The 16402-nt window shown below is 46.7% G+C and overlaps 1 protein-coding gene across 7 annotated transcripts in view; it reads right to left on the reverse strand.

Annotated features, from left to right (window-relative positions):
* LOC311311038 (nuclear factor 1 X-type-like) overlaps positions 1 to 16149 on the reverse strand; it is a gene marked incomplete at its 5' end in the record, with an annotated part of 70282 nt that extends 54133 nt beyond the window's left edge. For 6 of the 7 annotated variants that reach the window (XM_084440658.1, XM_084440657.1, XM_084440653.1 and 3 more), the window contains 2 exons: positions 8299 to 8382; positions 15243 to 16149. In XM_084440658.1, coding sequence (XP_084296784.1) covers positions 8299 to 8382; positions 15243 to 15245 — 87 coding nt within the window. Of the gene's footprint in view, positions 1 to 4689; positions 4823 to 8298; positions 8383 to 15242 lie in introns of those variants that run through there. The other variant, XM_084440654.1, reaches the window with a different exon arrangement.
* Positions 16150 to 16402: the final 253 nt, after the last annotated feature.

Consider the following 16402-nt stretch of genomic DNA (forward strand, 5'->3'; position numbering starts at 1 on the left):
ACTTACGACCTCTTCAATTTTGGAGCGGATGGAAATCACGAGTCGGGTCCATGGGCCGCCCAAACACAGCCAGACTGCCCATTCACATCCATTTGTTTTTTGTACTATAATTACGCAAAAACCAAACCGATTTTTATGAAACTCAGTGACGGGGTGTATCATTGGCCACCTTAGAACCCATTACATTTTGGAGCAGATCCGAATCACGGGCCGGATCCACAAATGAAAACAAAACTTAGAATGAAGCCAGCTACCTGTGAGAGGGTGCTAGAGACACAGGGTTTGGACTGGGTTGTGCGGGGGGAGAGTCCGGAGAGCACCGCATTGCCCCGCGCCAGCTGTGACCCGAGGGGGGCGCCACAGAGCCGGCCAAATAAAGACAACTATTCACCTCCAGTCATTTTTGGACTGGGATTACACAAAAGGAAAACAAAATTTAGAACGAAGCCAGCTCCCTGTGTGAGGACCCGCTGGCTCCTGCTGGCTGTGACCCGAGGGGGGCGCCACAGAACCCGCCAAATACAGCCACCCATTCACCTCCAGGCATTTTTACCTCTGCCCCAGTGATTCACGAGCGCCATTCACCTCCATTCATTTTTTGAACTAGGATTACACCAACACTACCAGACTGCTTTTCATGAAACTCTTTTCATGTGGAGGGGTGTAGCATGGCCCAATTTAGAACCCATTCGATTTTGGCGTGCACAGGGCCGCGAAATGCATTCAGGGGCGGAAGTCTGTGCTGTCTCAGCACCATTTTCTATTTACACCTGTGGCTTGGGCATATTCAGGGAAGAAATTAAGCGTGCACAGGGGGCTTACAGGCTTAGTGATACTCCTGCATTGCACACGCTACACACACTGTACCAATAAGAGTACTATTTTGTGAGATAATATTACTACTCTCTACTCCATCACCATGCATTCATTTACCAGAGCGTCGCTGTTTTTTCTGTAAACTACATTTACTATAATCTGCTTTCAAGTAGAAAGTAATACGGGCAGTGCCAAATGCAGTTGAATGAATTTCAAGTATTCATTTGATCTTGAAATCTAAATGCTTGAGAACTCGATAATAATTCGACATTCGGCTACACATGACGATTTACATCCAAACACATAACCAGTCGGTTAAGTGTTAAATCTTTGGCACCGTTTACAAAGGCACACAAGGCAGCCTCGTAAAAAAACAGCCAAAGTATCACTCGCGTATAGATTAAACATCTCATTTGGAGGGAGAACGGAGATAGCAACAGCCACTTGGAATTTAAAAAAAAAAATGCATTTAAGTTTTAATTAACGACAGATACTCGACCTTCAAACTACATTACAACTTTATGCAAAGGGTTTTCCGCCCCACAGATGTAAAACGCTTCCGTCCCTACTTAAAAACCTCCCTGTGCCACTTTGAGTTGACTCATTTGGCCATCCACACTGTGATGCGCTTTGCGCCCATTACGCGCGATGCCCAAAGTCCCTCACCTATTCAGTCTCACTGTTTTTTTTTTTTGTCATGATCGTAGAGTATTTAAATGGAATATCCACACAAAATGATCGATTCCGGTGGAACGCGAGCATAATTCCCGCGGATAGGATAAGCACACACACTCACGCACACACACACACTCGCGCTCACCGGAGAAACACACACACACACACTCGCGCTCACCGGAAAAACCAAGGTTAATGAAGCCGCACGTGCAGATCCAGGTGCGAGTTAAGCCAAAATATCACGTCTCCAAAATCGACGCGGTATGCAGTCTTCATTTAACAGAATGGAACAGCCACATTTTTCTGTTTCAATCAATGATTGATGGCAAATAAAAGTTCGGCTTGCCTTAGGCCTACATCAAAGTAAGTTTGACTGCATGTATAGGCCTGTTAAATGCAACATTCTAAACTAATCAACTGAATAAGAGTTAATGCATGAAAATGAATCAATTAGTCTATACTGATTGGAAATGTATCAGATGCAGGGACCATAGATCAGCTAACAGAAGCTTAACAAGATCAATATGTATTGCGCATATGGGCCGCATTCATACGCCTCTCATGTAAGAGGATATGTTGCCAATTAATTTTAATTAATGGAAAGGGAAACTCATAGCATAGCCTACTATACTTGGCAAAAATGTCTACAGCAAATATGCGGTTTAGTGTTGTGTTCTATTTGGAGGCACGTTGAGTGACATGGTGGTAATAATGTGAGGGGAAAAAAGCTCAACTAAACCTTCAGAATTAAAATCTGAACAAAATGGCAATGAACTCTCACAAACTCACAATAATAGGACATGTGTAGTTCACATGCTGTATATCTTATACCACCGTTATTCCAAATAGTTTATTTGAAGATTAGTCTAGAGTTTAGGAGTTGCCTTTATCCACGGTATACAGGCCTGCAAAGGTCGAGCCTGCTGTTGCTTTAGAAAAACTCCAATACTTCTGATATTACACAATCATTACAAAAAAGTTGCATAAGTGACAAAGAACAATGTTATGATGCACATTTAGCTTGTTTGCCACAAAATAATGACGGTGTGCATTGCAGAGCTGTGCGGACGGGTTACGGCTAGTCCAGCAGTTTAGTGCGCAAATGAACAAAGTCCCTGTAAAATACAATTGATTGGGCTATATCAATTAAAATGTCCCTTAACATTAACTGAAATGTGCCAATTTAATCAAATAGAACTGCATCAGGGAAAAGAAGACTTGAGAGAAAAACGCCACGTCTCCGTGAGGCGCCTGTATTTTTGCAGGCCCTGTTATAGCGAAGAGTGAGACAGGTAGCCAAAGTCAATATATAACATGCAGATTAAACAAAATGATGTAGTCTCAGTCAAATCTGTTAGACCAGGAGAAGATTAAAATGTCTATGAAATAGATGACCTAGGCTTAACTGAAGGAACATTTTAGAAGAATGGCATTAGGCCTACTTTACGTCTTAAGGCTATAGTCAAAATAAGAAATAAAAAGTAGAACAGAAATTGAGAACTATTCACCTTGACATAAATAAATGCATATGAGCTAAGAGGTTGAGAATACGAGAGAAACATGTGCAGCCCTGCCTGCGGCAGAGCGTGAGCCAGCCTTTGCCGCTCCGTGCGCGCTCTAGTTTTCCCCCTGTAGCTCCAAGAACACTATCAAAAAACAAAAGCACTTTAACAATCACATTGTTATTACACCGTATAACAATTACAATTATTTTAGTGAATACATTATTTAACACATAATAGCCTATACACTGCTGTAGCCTACATGTGTTGGGGTCAACTTGATAGCACATGGGAGCCTACTGCATCTTGACCTTTCTCGTGTACAGGCTTAAACTTAAATTGCCAATATTTAAATGTGGCACCACCAAATTAAATTAAACTTTCAATAAAGGATAAACATGCCTGTTGATAAAAATGTCCAGTGAAAAAAAATACTTTGCGCTAGGCCTTAGGACCGAGTGGTCCAAAATAATTTTCTTGTGTGCCATATTTCTAAAATAAGCAGTCTCCACATAATGTCAATATAGACTATTTTGTGGCTTTCTATAACAGTTTATATAATGCATTTAAAAACATAGGCTATTCAACTAACGTAATGTAGCCTCCCTCCAACACAGGTAGCCTATACGAGACTTAGGCTACCAAATGACATGGTCCTATTCGTTAACCATGAACCCCCGTAGGCAAAGAATAACTCCGCGAGTGTCTACCTGTGAATATTATGTCCTACAGTTTCAGCCGGCAATTGCTTAATTTCATCGGAAGAAAAAAACAAAAAAAACAATCTGAAGTAATATCGACTGATGAAGGAAGTTGGGAACAAAGGACATTTGCTATCTTTGCTAATGTGAATTCCATACTTCGACTTGTGTAAAAAACAACCAATATCGGTTTAAGTATCAAACACGATAAGGCCATCTCGTGTAGTTTCAGGCTAGCAGAGGCTCGTATCATTTTGTGATCCAACACACATTGTAAAATGGGGTAGGCTATTTCAAGGCTATGAGCGATACAGCACGCGTAGCCTAAGTCCGAAACAAATGCACTGTGAAATGATACTACGTCAAATTAAAATAGAACAATATTAAACTGCATGGGGATCGTTCTTAATGTGACTATGGTCGACTATAAAGCCGTTTGCCCGGCCACAGCTGTCGTGTGGGCTGAATGACGGCGACTCTGACAGCGGCACACCTCCATTCCAGCCTCCGCTATCGCTACAAGTTCGACAGATCCACAATATCTTCCACATAACTATTACAATTACCCTAACTATAACTAGTACAGCTGTAGGATATCGAGTCATTCTAAGCCGATACTAAGATCTAATATTTTGTTAGAAATAGCGACAGGGCTATGTAAAAAGAGACAAATGTCACGCTAGCGAGCGTATTCCCTCTACTGATCTCCTCCCTCCGTTTTATATAAAATAGATTTGGGAGAAGCGCCATTTTCTCTTCAAACCATGTGCAATGAAACGCACCAGAATGCCTGTTGGAGAAATGCCATCAAAGAAAGGGGAGAGGGAGTGAGAGAGGGAGAGAGAGAGAGGCGAACCACTATCAGAAAAGAGCGGATCGCTATAAAGGTCCTAAAACGCAATAATTGACCTGCCGCACTGGACAACGGCGACATTGTAACAAAAGTCTCCGCAGGCAAAGTAGAGGCAGGATAGCAAAGAAAGGTATACGTTTACCTGTGTCAAGCAGTAAGGGGAGTACATGGTTATTCTAGAGATAAAAAATCGAGATCTTAATAAAGTTGGATGGAAGTTCGCTGTGGTGCCGCATTGCAATCGCTCGCCGTACCCCTCGCTCAGTCCATGCTGCAGCCAGTAACCCCGCCTCGAGAGCTGAAAGTGAAAGCTTACACAAACTTTGGGGGAAAGTTTGCGCTCTCTCTCTCTCTCTCTCTCTCTCTCGCTCTCTCTCTCACTACCTCCCTCACTCTCTCTCTCTATCTTTTTCTCTCCCCCTCGCTCCCTCTCTCACGCAGCCTATCCATCGTCACTCTAATGGCAAAAAACGTCAACTATGAAAACATGGGTTGAAATCAACAATAAAACAGCCTCTGCGTTTAATCACAATCGTCTTGAAGCGGCGGAACCCATGTCAATGCCAATTGCCGGTTCATGCCAAATGGAGTGATGTTGTTGACACTTGTCATATCACTGGCTATTAAATTAAGTTTCAAGCAATTACAGGGGAGGTTGATAGGGCATTCATTCGTCGCCGTACATTAGCCCACCCATTATTTGTGTGTGTGTGTGTGTGTGCGTGCATGTGCCTGTGTTTCTGTGTGAATGGGAGATACGGAGAGTACCAAGTAGTGCTGAGTTACAATGTGTTAAACCTACCTCTACTCAACCATCACTTTTATTGTCAATGTCTCGACTCTAGGGGGTAAAGGGGGTCATGTAAGCTACTGCTCACCAACCCACTACACATATTTTTAAGTACCAAAACCTTTTCAATAGTCTTTTAATAGTGTACCAGACAAGCTGAGAGAATCAATGTTATATTATATGACACCCCACCTAGAAACTTAGGCACACATTTACAATTTCAGTAATACCGTACGTGAAGTCCAAAGGGAATCGAACTCACAACCCTGATACAAAGCGAGTTGGCCTACTACTACTGTTGTAACCTAAAGGGGAGATTCCCCTGTTGTTTTAAGTTCAGTTTCCTACACACAGTAGCCTTATCCTGCCCTGATCCCTCGTTTGTCTGCTCAACCTCATTTGGCTAAAGACTTCACCTTAAATATATACCCACCCATAACTCTGCACCTGAGGTAAGCTGAAATGGTGTTTGCGTGCGTGTGTGTGTCTGTGTATGGGTGTGTGCGTGTACTGTAGGCTATATGTGTGTGTGTGTGCGCACATGCATACGTGCATATACTGTGTGTATACTGTGTGTGTGTGTGTGTGTGTGTGTGTGTTAGGGAAGTTAGCTAAGCAGCGGTGCAGTTTTGGGGGTGAAGTCACCCCGAAGCGCGGGCGCCAGGTTTTTATCGGAGACGTGGAGCCGTTGGAGTGGTGCAGCTTTATGAGACCTCGGCTCCTGCACGTGCATAGACACACACACACACACACACTCACAAGCACATCGACATATGTACTGTATAATGCACCAGACCCATACAATCACTAGCTCACACAAACAGGATTAGGGGAAGGTGGGGTGGGGGGGGGGGAGTGAGAGCAGGAGGGGTGATTAGAGAGGTACTCGTCTCCCTACTGTATGTCCCATGTCCTCTCACCCTCCTTTCTCCTGCTGTCCCTTTCCGAACCACTCCCCACGGTGGACAAAATGGCTCACAACTGGACACTAGTGTACAACGCTGCTGCTGTTGTTGCTTAAAGGGACGGTCCGCTTGTCGTTTTAATCTTAAAACTCAGCAGAGTAGCATTTGTCTGCTATACCCCATTATACTAATAACCCGCATTAAGTACAGTATACCCACCCATGACTGCACACCGGAGGGAAGATTAAATTGTATTTGTGTGTGTGTGTGTGTGTTAGGGAGCCTAGTTAGGCAGTGGCGCAGTTTTGGGGGTGAGGTCACCCCGAAGCGCGGCCGCCAAGTTTTTCGTAGCCATCGGAGTCGTGCGGCTTTATGAGACCTCAGCCTGCGCGTGCACACACACGCACACACACATATACTCTCAAGCGTGTGAACACATATACACAGTATAGTACAGTGAACCCACACACTCGCTAGCTCACACAAACGGGAGTAGGGGAAGGGGGGGAGGAGGGGGGGGTGAAAGAGCGGGAGAGTAAGTGGAGGAGGGGGTGATTATGGAGGTACTCCTTCCCTCATGTCCTCTCCTCCTCCGCTGCTTTCCTTTCCTAACCACACCCCACGGCACGGGCCCAAAACCTCTAGTCTTTGTGTGTTCTCCCTCTCACTCTCTCTCTCGCTCTCTTTCTCTCGCTCTCTCTCGTTCTCTCTTTCTCTCTCTCTCTCTTCACTACTCAAAGCTCTTTATATATCCTTTACTCTCTCTCTCTCCTTCTCTTTCTCTCTCGCTTACTCTTTCTCTCTCTCTACCTTCACTACTCACAGCTCTTTATATATCCTTTACTCTCTCTCTCTCTCTCTCTCTCTCTCTCTCTCTCTCTCTGTCTCTGGCTCTCAATCGGTTTCTCTCTTTCTCTGTCATTCTCTCCCCTGGCTCTCCATCTCTCTCTCTCTCTCTCTCTGTCTCTCCTCAGTCTTTCTAACTCTTTGGCTGTGCTGTCTGTCTTTTTCTGGCCGCGGCGTTGCCAGAGCTGCAATGTCCATCTCAGTATTCAGCGCAGGTCCTTGGCTATTAAAAGCAGCCTCTGCAAAAACCGCGCATTCGGCACACGGGAAACTTTTCTGAGGGCCGAAAAACTTCCAAACTTCATTACCTTTCATTGGAACAACAACAACGATTCTCTCCCACACAAACATCCCCCCCCCCACACACACACACACCCACGGCAAAATCTAGCGCCACGTCTCGCGGTTTCTCTGGGCAAAGTCGGCCATTAAAAAACACATGGGAAATCCATCCAGCGCAGTGCTGTAGTTAGGGGGCCGGGCGGTTTCCCTCCTCACACAGACGCACGGCGGAGCGCGCTCCTCGATTGTTTACCGCGGCCTGCGGGCAGGCCGTTAAATATCGAAAGTGATGTAGCGTACTGACGCCGCCGTTAGTATGCTAAATGTGTGAAACAGGTGTTTGAGGCGGCGCCCCGACTTTGAAAAGCCGGGAAGAAATGTGCCAAAGGGAGGGGAGCGGTCGAAAGCTGTGCAGCATGTGCATGTCGTACATAACGCCGGGAGTGAATGGGGCTGTTTGTGCCGGGGTACGGGGTTGCGGCTGTATTCGGGGTTCTAAAACGTCTTTTGCGGTTTCTGGTCGCCTCTGGGGGCCTGGTTGGCCTTTTTTTCGCGGTGACCTAAACCGGGGACCGAAGGCCGTAATTCGGCGGCCTGTAGCGTTTCACTACCTGACCAGTGGCGAGACAACAATAGTGACATTCCAGATACGCCGTGTGACGTGACGGCTAAATACAGTGTGACATTACAGCTAAATACAGTGTGAGATTACAGCTAAATACAGTATGACATTATAGCTGCATGTATGAGGCATGACATATGACAGAGTAGGTTCCAGTGGGAGTTCGGTACTGTACACGGCTGTGGTTGACACGTGGCGTGTGCCTATACCAGGTATCAGACCTTAGAGAGAAAAATTGGCACGTGATCAATGATATGAAAAACTGGTCTGGTCTGTGTGAGTGTGTGTGTGTGCGTGTGTGCGTACCCTGTAGGTATCAGACACCAGGAAACACTCAGGCATGCCTGGTCCTCTGGAGGGATCCTCGTTCACCAGGTAGGTGTCGGTGGCCTGAAAGACAGCAGACAGAGAAAACCATTAACCAGGCAGGAAGGGCAAACCAGTTCTAAACGGATGACAGTCAGTTATAATGCAAGAAAACATTTTATTTTCTTGAAGTTACTTACTATGCAGTACGTGTGGAAAGCTGTTATGCTTTTTATTACAAGCATTTTATTACAATTATGAAAGAATAGGGACACACCGATTCAAACCTAATAGAATAATTATCTTTTTCAGTGATTCAATGTCAGTTTTGAAAAAGGACAATAGGCACCAACCTTACTTGTGATAATGGCATAAGACCACTCTGCATAAAACGAATACATCTCCAAAACTGTATATACCCCCCCAACAAAAACCCTACACCTGTTTTAATTCCTGCACAGGACATTTAGGGTAGGGTAGGGGTAGAACCAGCTCATTTCTCTATACACTGTACATCCCTGTATTGGTATACACAGGGAGGAGTTCTGTATCTCTGTCTGTAAGTCATGGTGTGTGTGTGTGTGTGTGTGTGTGTGTGTGTGTGTGTGTCTGTGTGCGCGTGTGTGTGTGAGTGGTGTCCGAGTGTGTGTGTGCGTGCGTGCGCATTCAGAGGGAGGTTCATTTGTATTCTAAAGCAGGCTACAGTAGCTGGGGCTCTGGCAGGGCCCGGATCTGTGAAATGGGCTCTCCTCTTCCCCTCTGGTTCTGCTGCTGATTGGATCAGCCAAACCCACTCTACTTAGCTGACTGGAGCCCAAATCCCACAGCCGAGCGGTTCTGTGAAATCCTATTTCATTTCACAACTTTCACGGATAGAAAGCACTGGCATGGTCTGTGCCAACCCCAAAAACCCATGCCGCATTTACCCTGCATGGGAAGAAAAAAAAACCTACCTGGCGTGTGTGTTGTGTCCGTTGAACACACACACACACACACACTCAGTTGAAATTTTAAGGTGCACACACGTACTGTACACACACAAATCAACATATAATCATTAACATATACATTTTTGCATACCTACAGTAAGTGTGCTCTTACACACACACACAAACACACACACCAACACACACGTGCGTGCCACTTGCGCAGACACCAACCCCATAATAAGAGCCAGACGTTGGCAGACCACACAGCCCCGAGTTGTGGTGAAAACAAAGGCTATTCATATCCCTCGCAATGAGAGGTCTGTACAGCTAGCTCTCTCTCCCTCTCTTTCTCCCTCCCTCTCTTTCTCTCTCTCTCTCTCTTTCTCCCTCTCCCTCTCCCTCCCTCTCTTTCTCCCTCCCGCTTTTTACTACCGCTAATCTGTGCCCGCAACGTTCTTTTTTTCGGCGATGGTGCGATTTCTAATCATCTTTATTAGCACATAAACATGTTTTTTTTTCCGGAAAGCAGTTCATTTTTTTCCCCCGGTGTTCGCCCCCCCTCCCCCCCCCCTCCTTCTCCTCCTCCACGCGGGCACACTGCTCTCATTGTTGAGACGCGGGCTCTCTATCCAAGGAGAGGGAGGAGAGGCCGGGAGGGAGAGGCGGCCCCGCTGATAAGAGAGCAAAGCATGATGGGATAGGGCAGGTCTGCCAGGCCACATGTGTTAGACAGCACGGAGCTCCGCCGCGATTGGCCGGTGGGGTGCCGATGGCCCGTATCCACGGCACCTGTGTGCGAGGGGGGCCCACTCCGCCGGAGCCCGCGTGGCGCCCCCCCGGCCCCCACCCCTGTGCTAACGCCGGCCCGCCGGCCCACAATGCACCAGGTGCGCCTGGATCTCTGCGATTGGACGTCCCGGGGCGGAGACAGTGTCAGGTGCACGAGAGCACCCTTCCGATTGGCCCGTGCCGGTGCCCAAAAAGCTGTGGGGCGTGCGCAAGGGCTGGCTCCATTGGCTGGAGTCTGGTTGACTGGTGTTGCGTGTGTGCGTCTGAGTGGATGCCATTGGGACAGACTGACTGGGGTGAGCGCTAGGGTGTGTGTCCATGCCCATATTCAGACACACAGACCAAGGACATCCAGAGCCACACAGAAATTAAATGATAGAGGAGCCGTACTTTTACACAATTCAGACACCTCGGTAGAATCCGGACTGACAGTGTGGCCAACTATTGTCAACACCGTGAACCGACAGCTCGTATAGGCCAACATATCCCTCCCCCCCCACACGCAGCTCACAGAGAGGAGTGATGCTTAATTATCTCACACGGGTTCAAATGACCGAAACTCCGGTGGGAGGAAAAAATAATAACGATTCGCAGTTATATCAAACTCCACGCTCTACTGTACCTGCCAATAATAATAGCCACTAAAAACATACTGTGACTCCCTTTTGTAACCCAAACTCCCTTCCTCTACTCCTCAACCCAAAAAATGCCCTAGCCCCCGTGTTCTCCCGGAGCTGCGTATGAATTATATATTGTACTATATATATAGAGCATATGTCCAGCCCATATGGTAGGCCCAGAGCGAAGAAATCTCAAAGCTCTCCTTAATTAACATTTTAGAGGGACGAATCCGAGGCGGAGGATTGAGTCAGTGACCTATTTTGGAGTCGATCACCACCCAATGCAAATGTGTTAATTAAGACAGATTTCTCGCAACATAATATGCAGGGGCTGCTTGTTTTTTTTTGTGCCTGTGTTGTTTTTTTTGTGTGTGGCAACCATCTGATTAGAGAGCGGGTATAGGATTGTTTTATGGAGGCTCAGGGAAATTGCCATCCGGCTGCTGACATACTGACAAAGAGTGATTCTCTCTCTCTCACACACACATACACACACACACACGCACACACACACGCGCACACACTCTCTCTTTTTTCCTTTGTGGGTATATGTTGTAGACCATATGGCCAAATTCTTTGGAGGTGAGATCCCCAAAACCTGCTCATACACACACGCGCACGCACACACACGCCCGCCTGCACGCACGCACGCACACACACACACACACACACACACCTCCATGGAGCCTTGCATATGAAAGGGCCTGATGGTGGAATTCATTCTCAGATGGCTCCATTTTAAAGCATATGAATGGCACTGTATCAATGATCACACGTAGTGTACATCCTCACACCGCACACACACTAATACACACATATGTGCATCCACACACACGCACACACACACTCACAAACACACACCTCTTCACACACATATGCACCGCCACACCTGGCAGTTCTCGCCACTCTCCAGAACCAGTTCTTCTGGCCGCCGAACAATTGTCACCACCGCTAGCGCCGCCACCGTCAGCTTGTCTCCGAGCGTCCGCAATTATTATCAGCGGCATTGTTTGTTATTTATGTCACAATTTGGTGGCAGGGACTTTCGCTCATTGCCACTGCCAAGCAAAGAGAGGGAAGGAGGGGTAGAGGGAGAGAGGGATAAGGAGAGGGAGGGAGAGAGAGGGAGAGGAACCTGAATCAAGCCAACCTGCGTGCGATGGCAGAGGCATCAAAGACGCAGGGGCCGAGTGGCGGTCTGTTCGGCGGCGAGCGAGGGGTGTATGAAAGGCAGACATGTCCGCCGTGTGAGCGGCTGCCAGGGCCACCTCAGGGAGAGATGTTGGAAAAACGTGATTTTTCACACTGCCATCTCGGGGGTGGGGGGATGTGTGTGTGTTGGGGGGGGGGGGTTATCGCTAAGGGTGCGGGGTGGGGGGGCGAATTGACACGGTGGTGTTGTGGGGTGGGAGGGGGGGGAAGGGGGTTGCTAATTATTTCTGTCCACTTCTGGGTTTTAACATTAGTCAGGGTTTTGGGGGTCAGAAGTGGAGCCAAGATGTGGTGCTGAATATTGTTCTTGGCCTAATTGCGCGTTTACAGAATTGCAGGGGTTTACAGAATAGTAAATTGTGAGATTTGAACAGTAAAACGCTGTCCACCTACAGTTACTGTGTGGAAAAGCTTCTGTGTAGAGAAAAGCGACCGAACTGGAGCAGGCAGAGCTCCTAAATTGATTTCAGATGATTCCAGCAAACACACCGGTGTTGCAAATGGAATCTGTGTGTGTGAGAGTAGGTTTCAGTGAGTGAGCGAGCGAGAGTGCGTGCGTGTGTGCGTGCTCAACCATCAAGTGCAAGTGATACGCACGAGTGAACAAGTGAGTGATTATGTGCGGTTAACAATACGAAACTGACTGCAGATTGTCCTAATACAATAAGAGAAGCATAAAGTCTCCTGCCTCAAAACAGTTAAACGCTGGGTGAACAAGTTTGTACAGAGCCGCAGGAGTTACAGTGAGTCACGCCCCAAAGATGCACCGAACTTGGCGCCGTGTCAACGGCACATCCTGCTAGACAGGCTAGGCCATGGGGCTAGCCTAGCCGCGCGTTGCTGCACGCTACACGGCTACAGCGCACACCCAGTGACAGGGTATAGCGTAACCCAACGCCTGTCTGCACTCTGCTGTTGCTTGTTCCGCTCATTCAGAGACAACTTAATAGCAAAACCGCACACTACTGCAGGAGCATACAACACCGGCTAAGTGCACTTGACAATGAGGTTTCGCCGGTAACAATTGGGCCCTTTGTATCCGACAATGGCTGATCCTGGGGAGATTTCTGCGGTTATGGTTCTCGTACGTAAGAATTACGCCACAAAGACCCTGGCCGGCGTTGGGTTACAAAACATACTCCATGACTCAATGGGGCGTAATGCAGAGGTGGGGTGACATAGCTCACTTTGAATTAACCTCTCTCACTCTCTCTCTCTGACACTGTCCTCTCTCTCTATGTCTCTCTCTCTTTCTCTCTCTCCAAAGAAGCTAACTTAAACAATACTACAGTAATTGGGCAGGCTAATTGAGGTCGATGGCTCGCCAAGCCACCATTGGCGGCCCTTCACTTCACATGACTGGCACAGGAGGCTGTTCCAGATTGCCACAGCAATAACCACAGTGCAACAAAGCATGAAGGCAGAGACAAATAAAAGAAAATAAAAAATAAAAAAAACTTTTCTCACAAAAAATAAATACGTATCATTGTTTAATTTCCAGATTAAATAAAAACCTTTTTTTTTTTTACTCATAAGTTAGGACTTGGTATAGGTGTAGGCAGAGCCATAGGCCCTATGAAGTTGTCACTGTATTTCACCTGTTTGTTACTGTGTGTGTGTGTGTGTGTGTGTGTGTGTGTGTGTGTGTGTGTGTGTGTGTGTGTGTGTGTGTGTGTGTGTGTGTGTGTGAGGCCTTTGCAGTTGCACCGTGTCAGGCTAAGAAATGCTCTCTGATATACTAGGCCTAGGCTACATGATTATATGTCATGTTGCATATAAAACAATGATATATATAAATATAGAATAATAGCATGGTTGTGGTTAAAAATGTGGATGTGTGTGTGTGTGTGTGAGAGAGAGAGAGAGAGAGAGAGAGAGAGAAAACAGGCAACGGGCCTAACTACAGCCAACACTCCTATGCAGTGAGGGCATCTGTGTCCACATAGCCCATGAAGTAGGCCTCCTAGCCTGTCAACTACTCAATTCAACTGCCCATTGATAAAAACGCAGGCGTTCTCAAAAACAACCAGTAAAACTATAAAGACAATTCAGCGGATAGGCCAGAGAGTAAAACATCTTATTTCTGTCGGTGAGTTGGCCCACCCAAATTGCTTTTGAATTTGAGTATAGGCCTAGTTGAGAATGTCCGGCTATAGGCTACGGTATGGTAGACGCGACGCAACCTGTAACACGTCAAGGAATTAAACTAGATTGTTGTGAAAGCCTTTGCTTTATACAGGGTAGACCTACCCAAATCTCCTGAACTTTCCCGCCATAAACTAACCAATCAAGCACTGATACGCACCCTTTTTTTCTTTTCGCTTTTTTAATAACATGTGACATCAGCATGTTCTGCCTGCACGTTTTCGCCCGTTGTCTGTCTAAAGTTCCTATAGGAGGGTAAGCAGTCGTGTGTTCGCTCAAGGCAAGAAACAGGGTCCCATAGCCTACAATAAAGTAACATGGAAAATGTTTGAATGTAGCTTGCCTAAACCCCGGTTCATCGAACAAACAGGCCCAGGCTATGCAGTGTTAGTGTCACATCCATCAGCGTACTGGGTTACTTACAGTTACTTTCTACTGGGTGTGAGCCCTGACTGTGTGAAAGTCCTAAAACTCCCCTACTTAACACACAAGTGGTCTACCACCCACACTGTCCCATCCCTGTCAAAGGGCCCTCATGTAACGATAAAACATGCTGTCGTCGCATGCGTAATTCCGTTTGATGTGAGAAGCACACAGAGACGGTCCTACGAAGGCCCATTCCTGCTTTGCTCTCAATTATGCTTCAATAATTAAACAAATAATAACGTGATGGGCCTATGAAAAATACGGATAATCTGTTGCCGACTACACGTTTAATTAATGTAGACTATACGACTTTAAGAATTTCAAGGCTGAATTCCACATGACAAAAAAAGATAATGAATATAGCTTGGTAAAATTAGGCTATGCTTTGGATATTGAGAACCATTAATTAGCCATCAAGCTATAGGGAGAAACTGACTTCGTACAGGTGGGCCTCGTACAGTCCGGGATGTCAGCGATATGCGATATCACCAGAGAAATAGGCTACCTGCACTTACAAAATCACCTAAAGCAGATGAATCAGCCTAAAGAGCTCAAACTTTGACACAGTGAGAAACACACACACACACACACAAGCGCACAGGTAGGCTATGTGTATGAGTAAGCATTATCACATCATATCTAATTCTGAAGCCTGTAAAATATCAGAGGTGCCTGCCTCAAATAACAGTAGATACAGATCCCATTGTTAATCAAATAAGAACTGAAGCAGTCTAGCATTTTAACATTAAAATTGCAAGCACCCGCTATAATGTAGTCTAGTTAAGCTTTCAGGAGTGAAATTATTGAATTACATTGCACGTACCATTATAGCGCAGGGAATTTTGCCAACACTCTCAATGCCCCATTTTGCTTTAAAAGTTCAGCTTCCAAAAAGTGAGAGAGGGAGCGAGGGTGAGAGAGCGCGACTCGGTTTCTTCGCTTTTACCGGAAGCAAAAAAGACCTTTAAACAAGTCGGCCTGGGGCCCAGAAAACGGTCTTTCAAAAGTGAGTCCTCTCTGGAAGAAAGGGAGTAAAGGGCGGAACGCAGACCGTCTGCTCCTCGTCTTTATTCGGTGTGGTTCGCTTCACTTTTAGCACAAGTTGCATCCATCTCCTGCACGCGTTGGCCAAAGAAGACGGCTGTGTGTCAAAGTCCCGGTGCTTCTCACGGCGCACTGTTTACGACGAAAGTTCTCCAACAAAACAGCGAGAGACAAACGACAAAGGTGTCAGTGAAACACCGTGGACGGAGATGAGATTGAAAGTGAGTTGTTTATATTTATTTTCCGTGCTATAAGAGCTCCAGCTTTCTTAGTCCAAACTAATATCAACCCTCTCTCTCTCTCTTTCTCTCTCTCTCTCTCCTCCGCCGTGCTGTGCTCGTTCTGTTTTACCCTTGTCACTCTCTCCCCCCTTGATCCACATGCAATCGAGGACACCCCTGGTCCCTCGCCGCCTCCTCCTCAAAGCAGATGAGATGAAAGAGAACCTTGCCTTCGTCTTCAAATCACAATTGCATCGCCGATACACAAGAGAATGCCCACACAGCCACCGACAAGCAGCGCGTTATCGAGATTAAGCTCACGAGAGTGTTGTCGAAGCCTGCACGAGCTCATGTAAAATGAAGGCTATCCAGGCGATTTGTTTTCAATACCGACACGATGACGCGTTTTTCCCAATATCAGCTCCAAACGAGGGTTAATGCCCTTTTTAAAAAATGGAATACGAATGAGCACAGTTGTTTACTGCATAGCGTCGGGGCCGGAGCTTCAGCCGGCTGCGGTCGTGGGGAAGCGTCGACCTGGTGAATTATTAATAATGCGAGCGGCTCACAGTCTGTCGCGCAGTGAGCTAGTGGCCAGGGTAGCAGCTGGGGGTTTAGGAGCATTAGTCGGGCTCCGGCTGAATCACGGGCGGCGGGGATTACTGCTGCACTGGCTCACGTACCGGCCGCAGGCGGGAGGAACGGAGTGAGGGAGTGG

This window comes from Borostomias antarcticus (assembly GCF_949987555.1).
Source record: "Borostomias antarcticus genome assembly, chromosome: 7".
NCBI classification, from domain to species: domain Eukaryota; kingdom Metazoa; phylum Chordata; class Actinopteri; order Stomiiformes; family Stomiidae; genus Borostomias; species Borostomias antarcticus.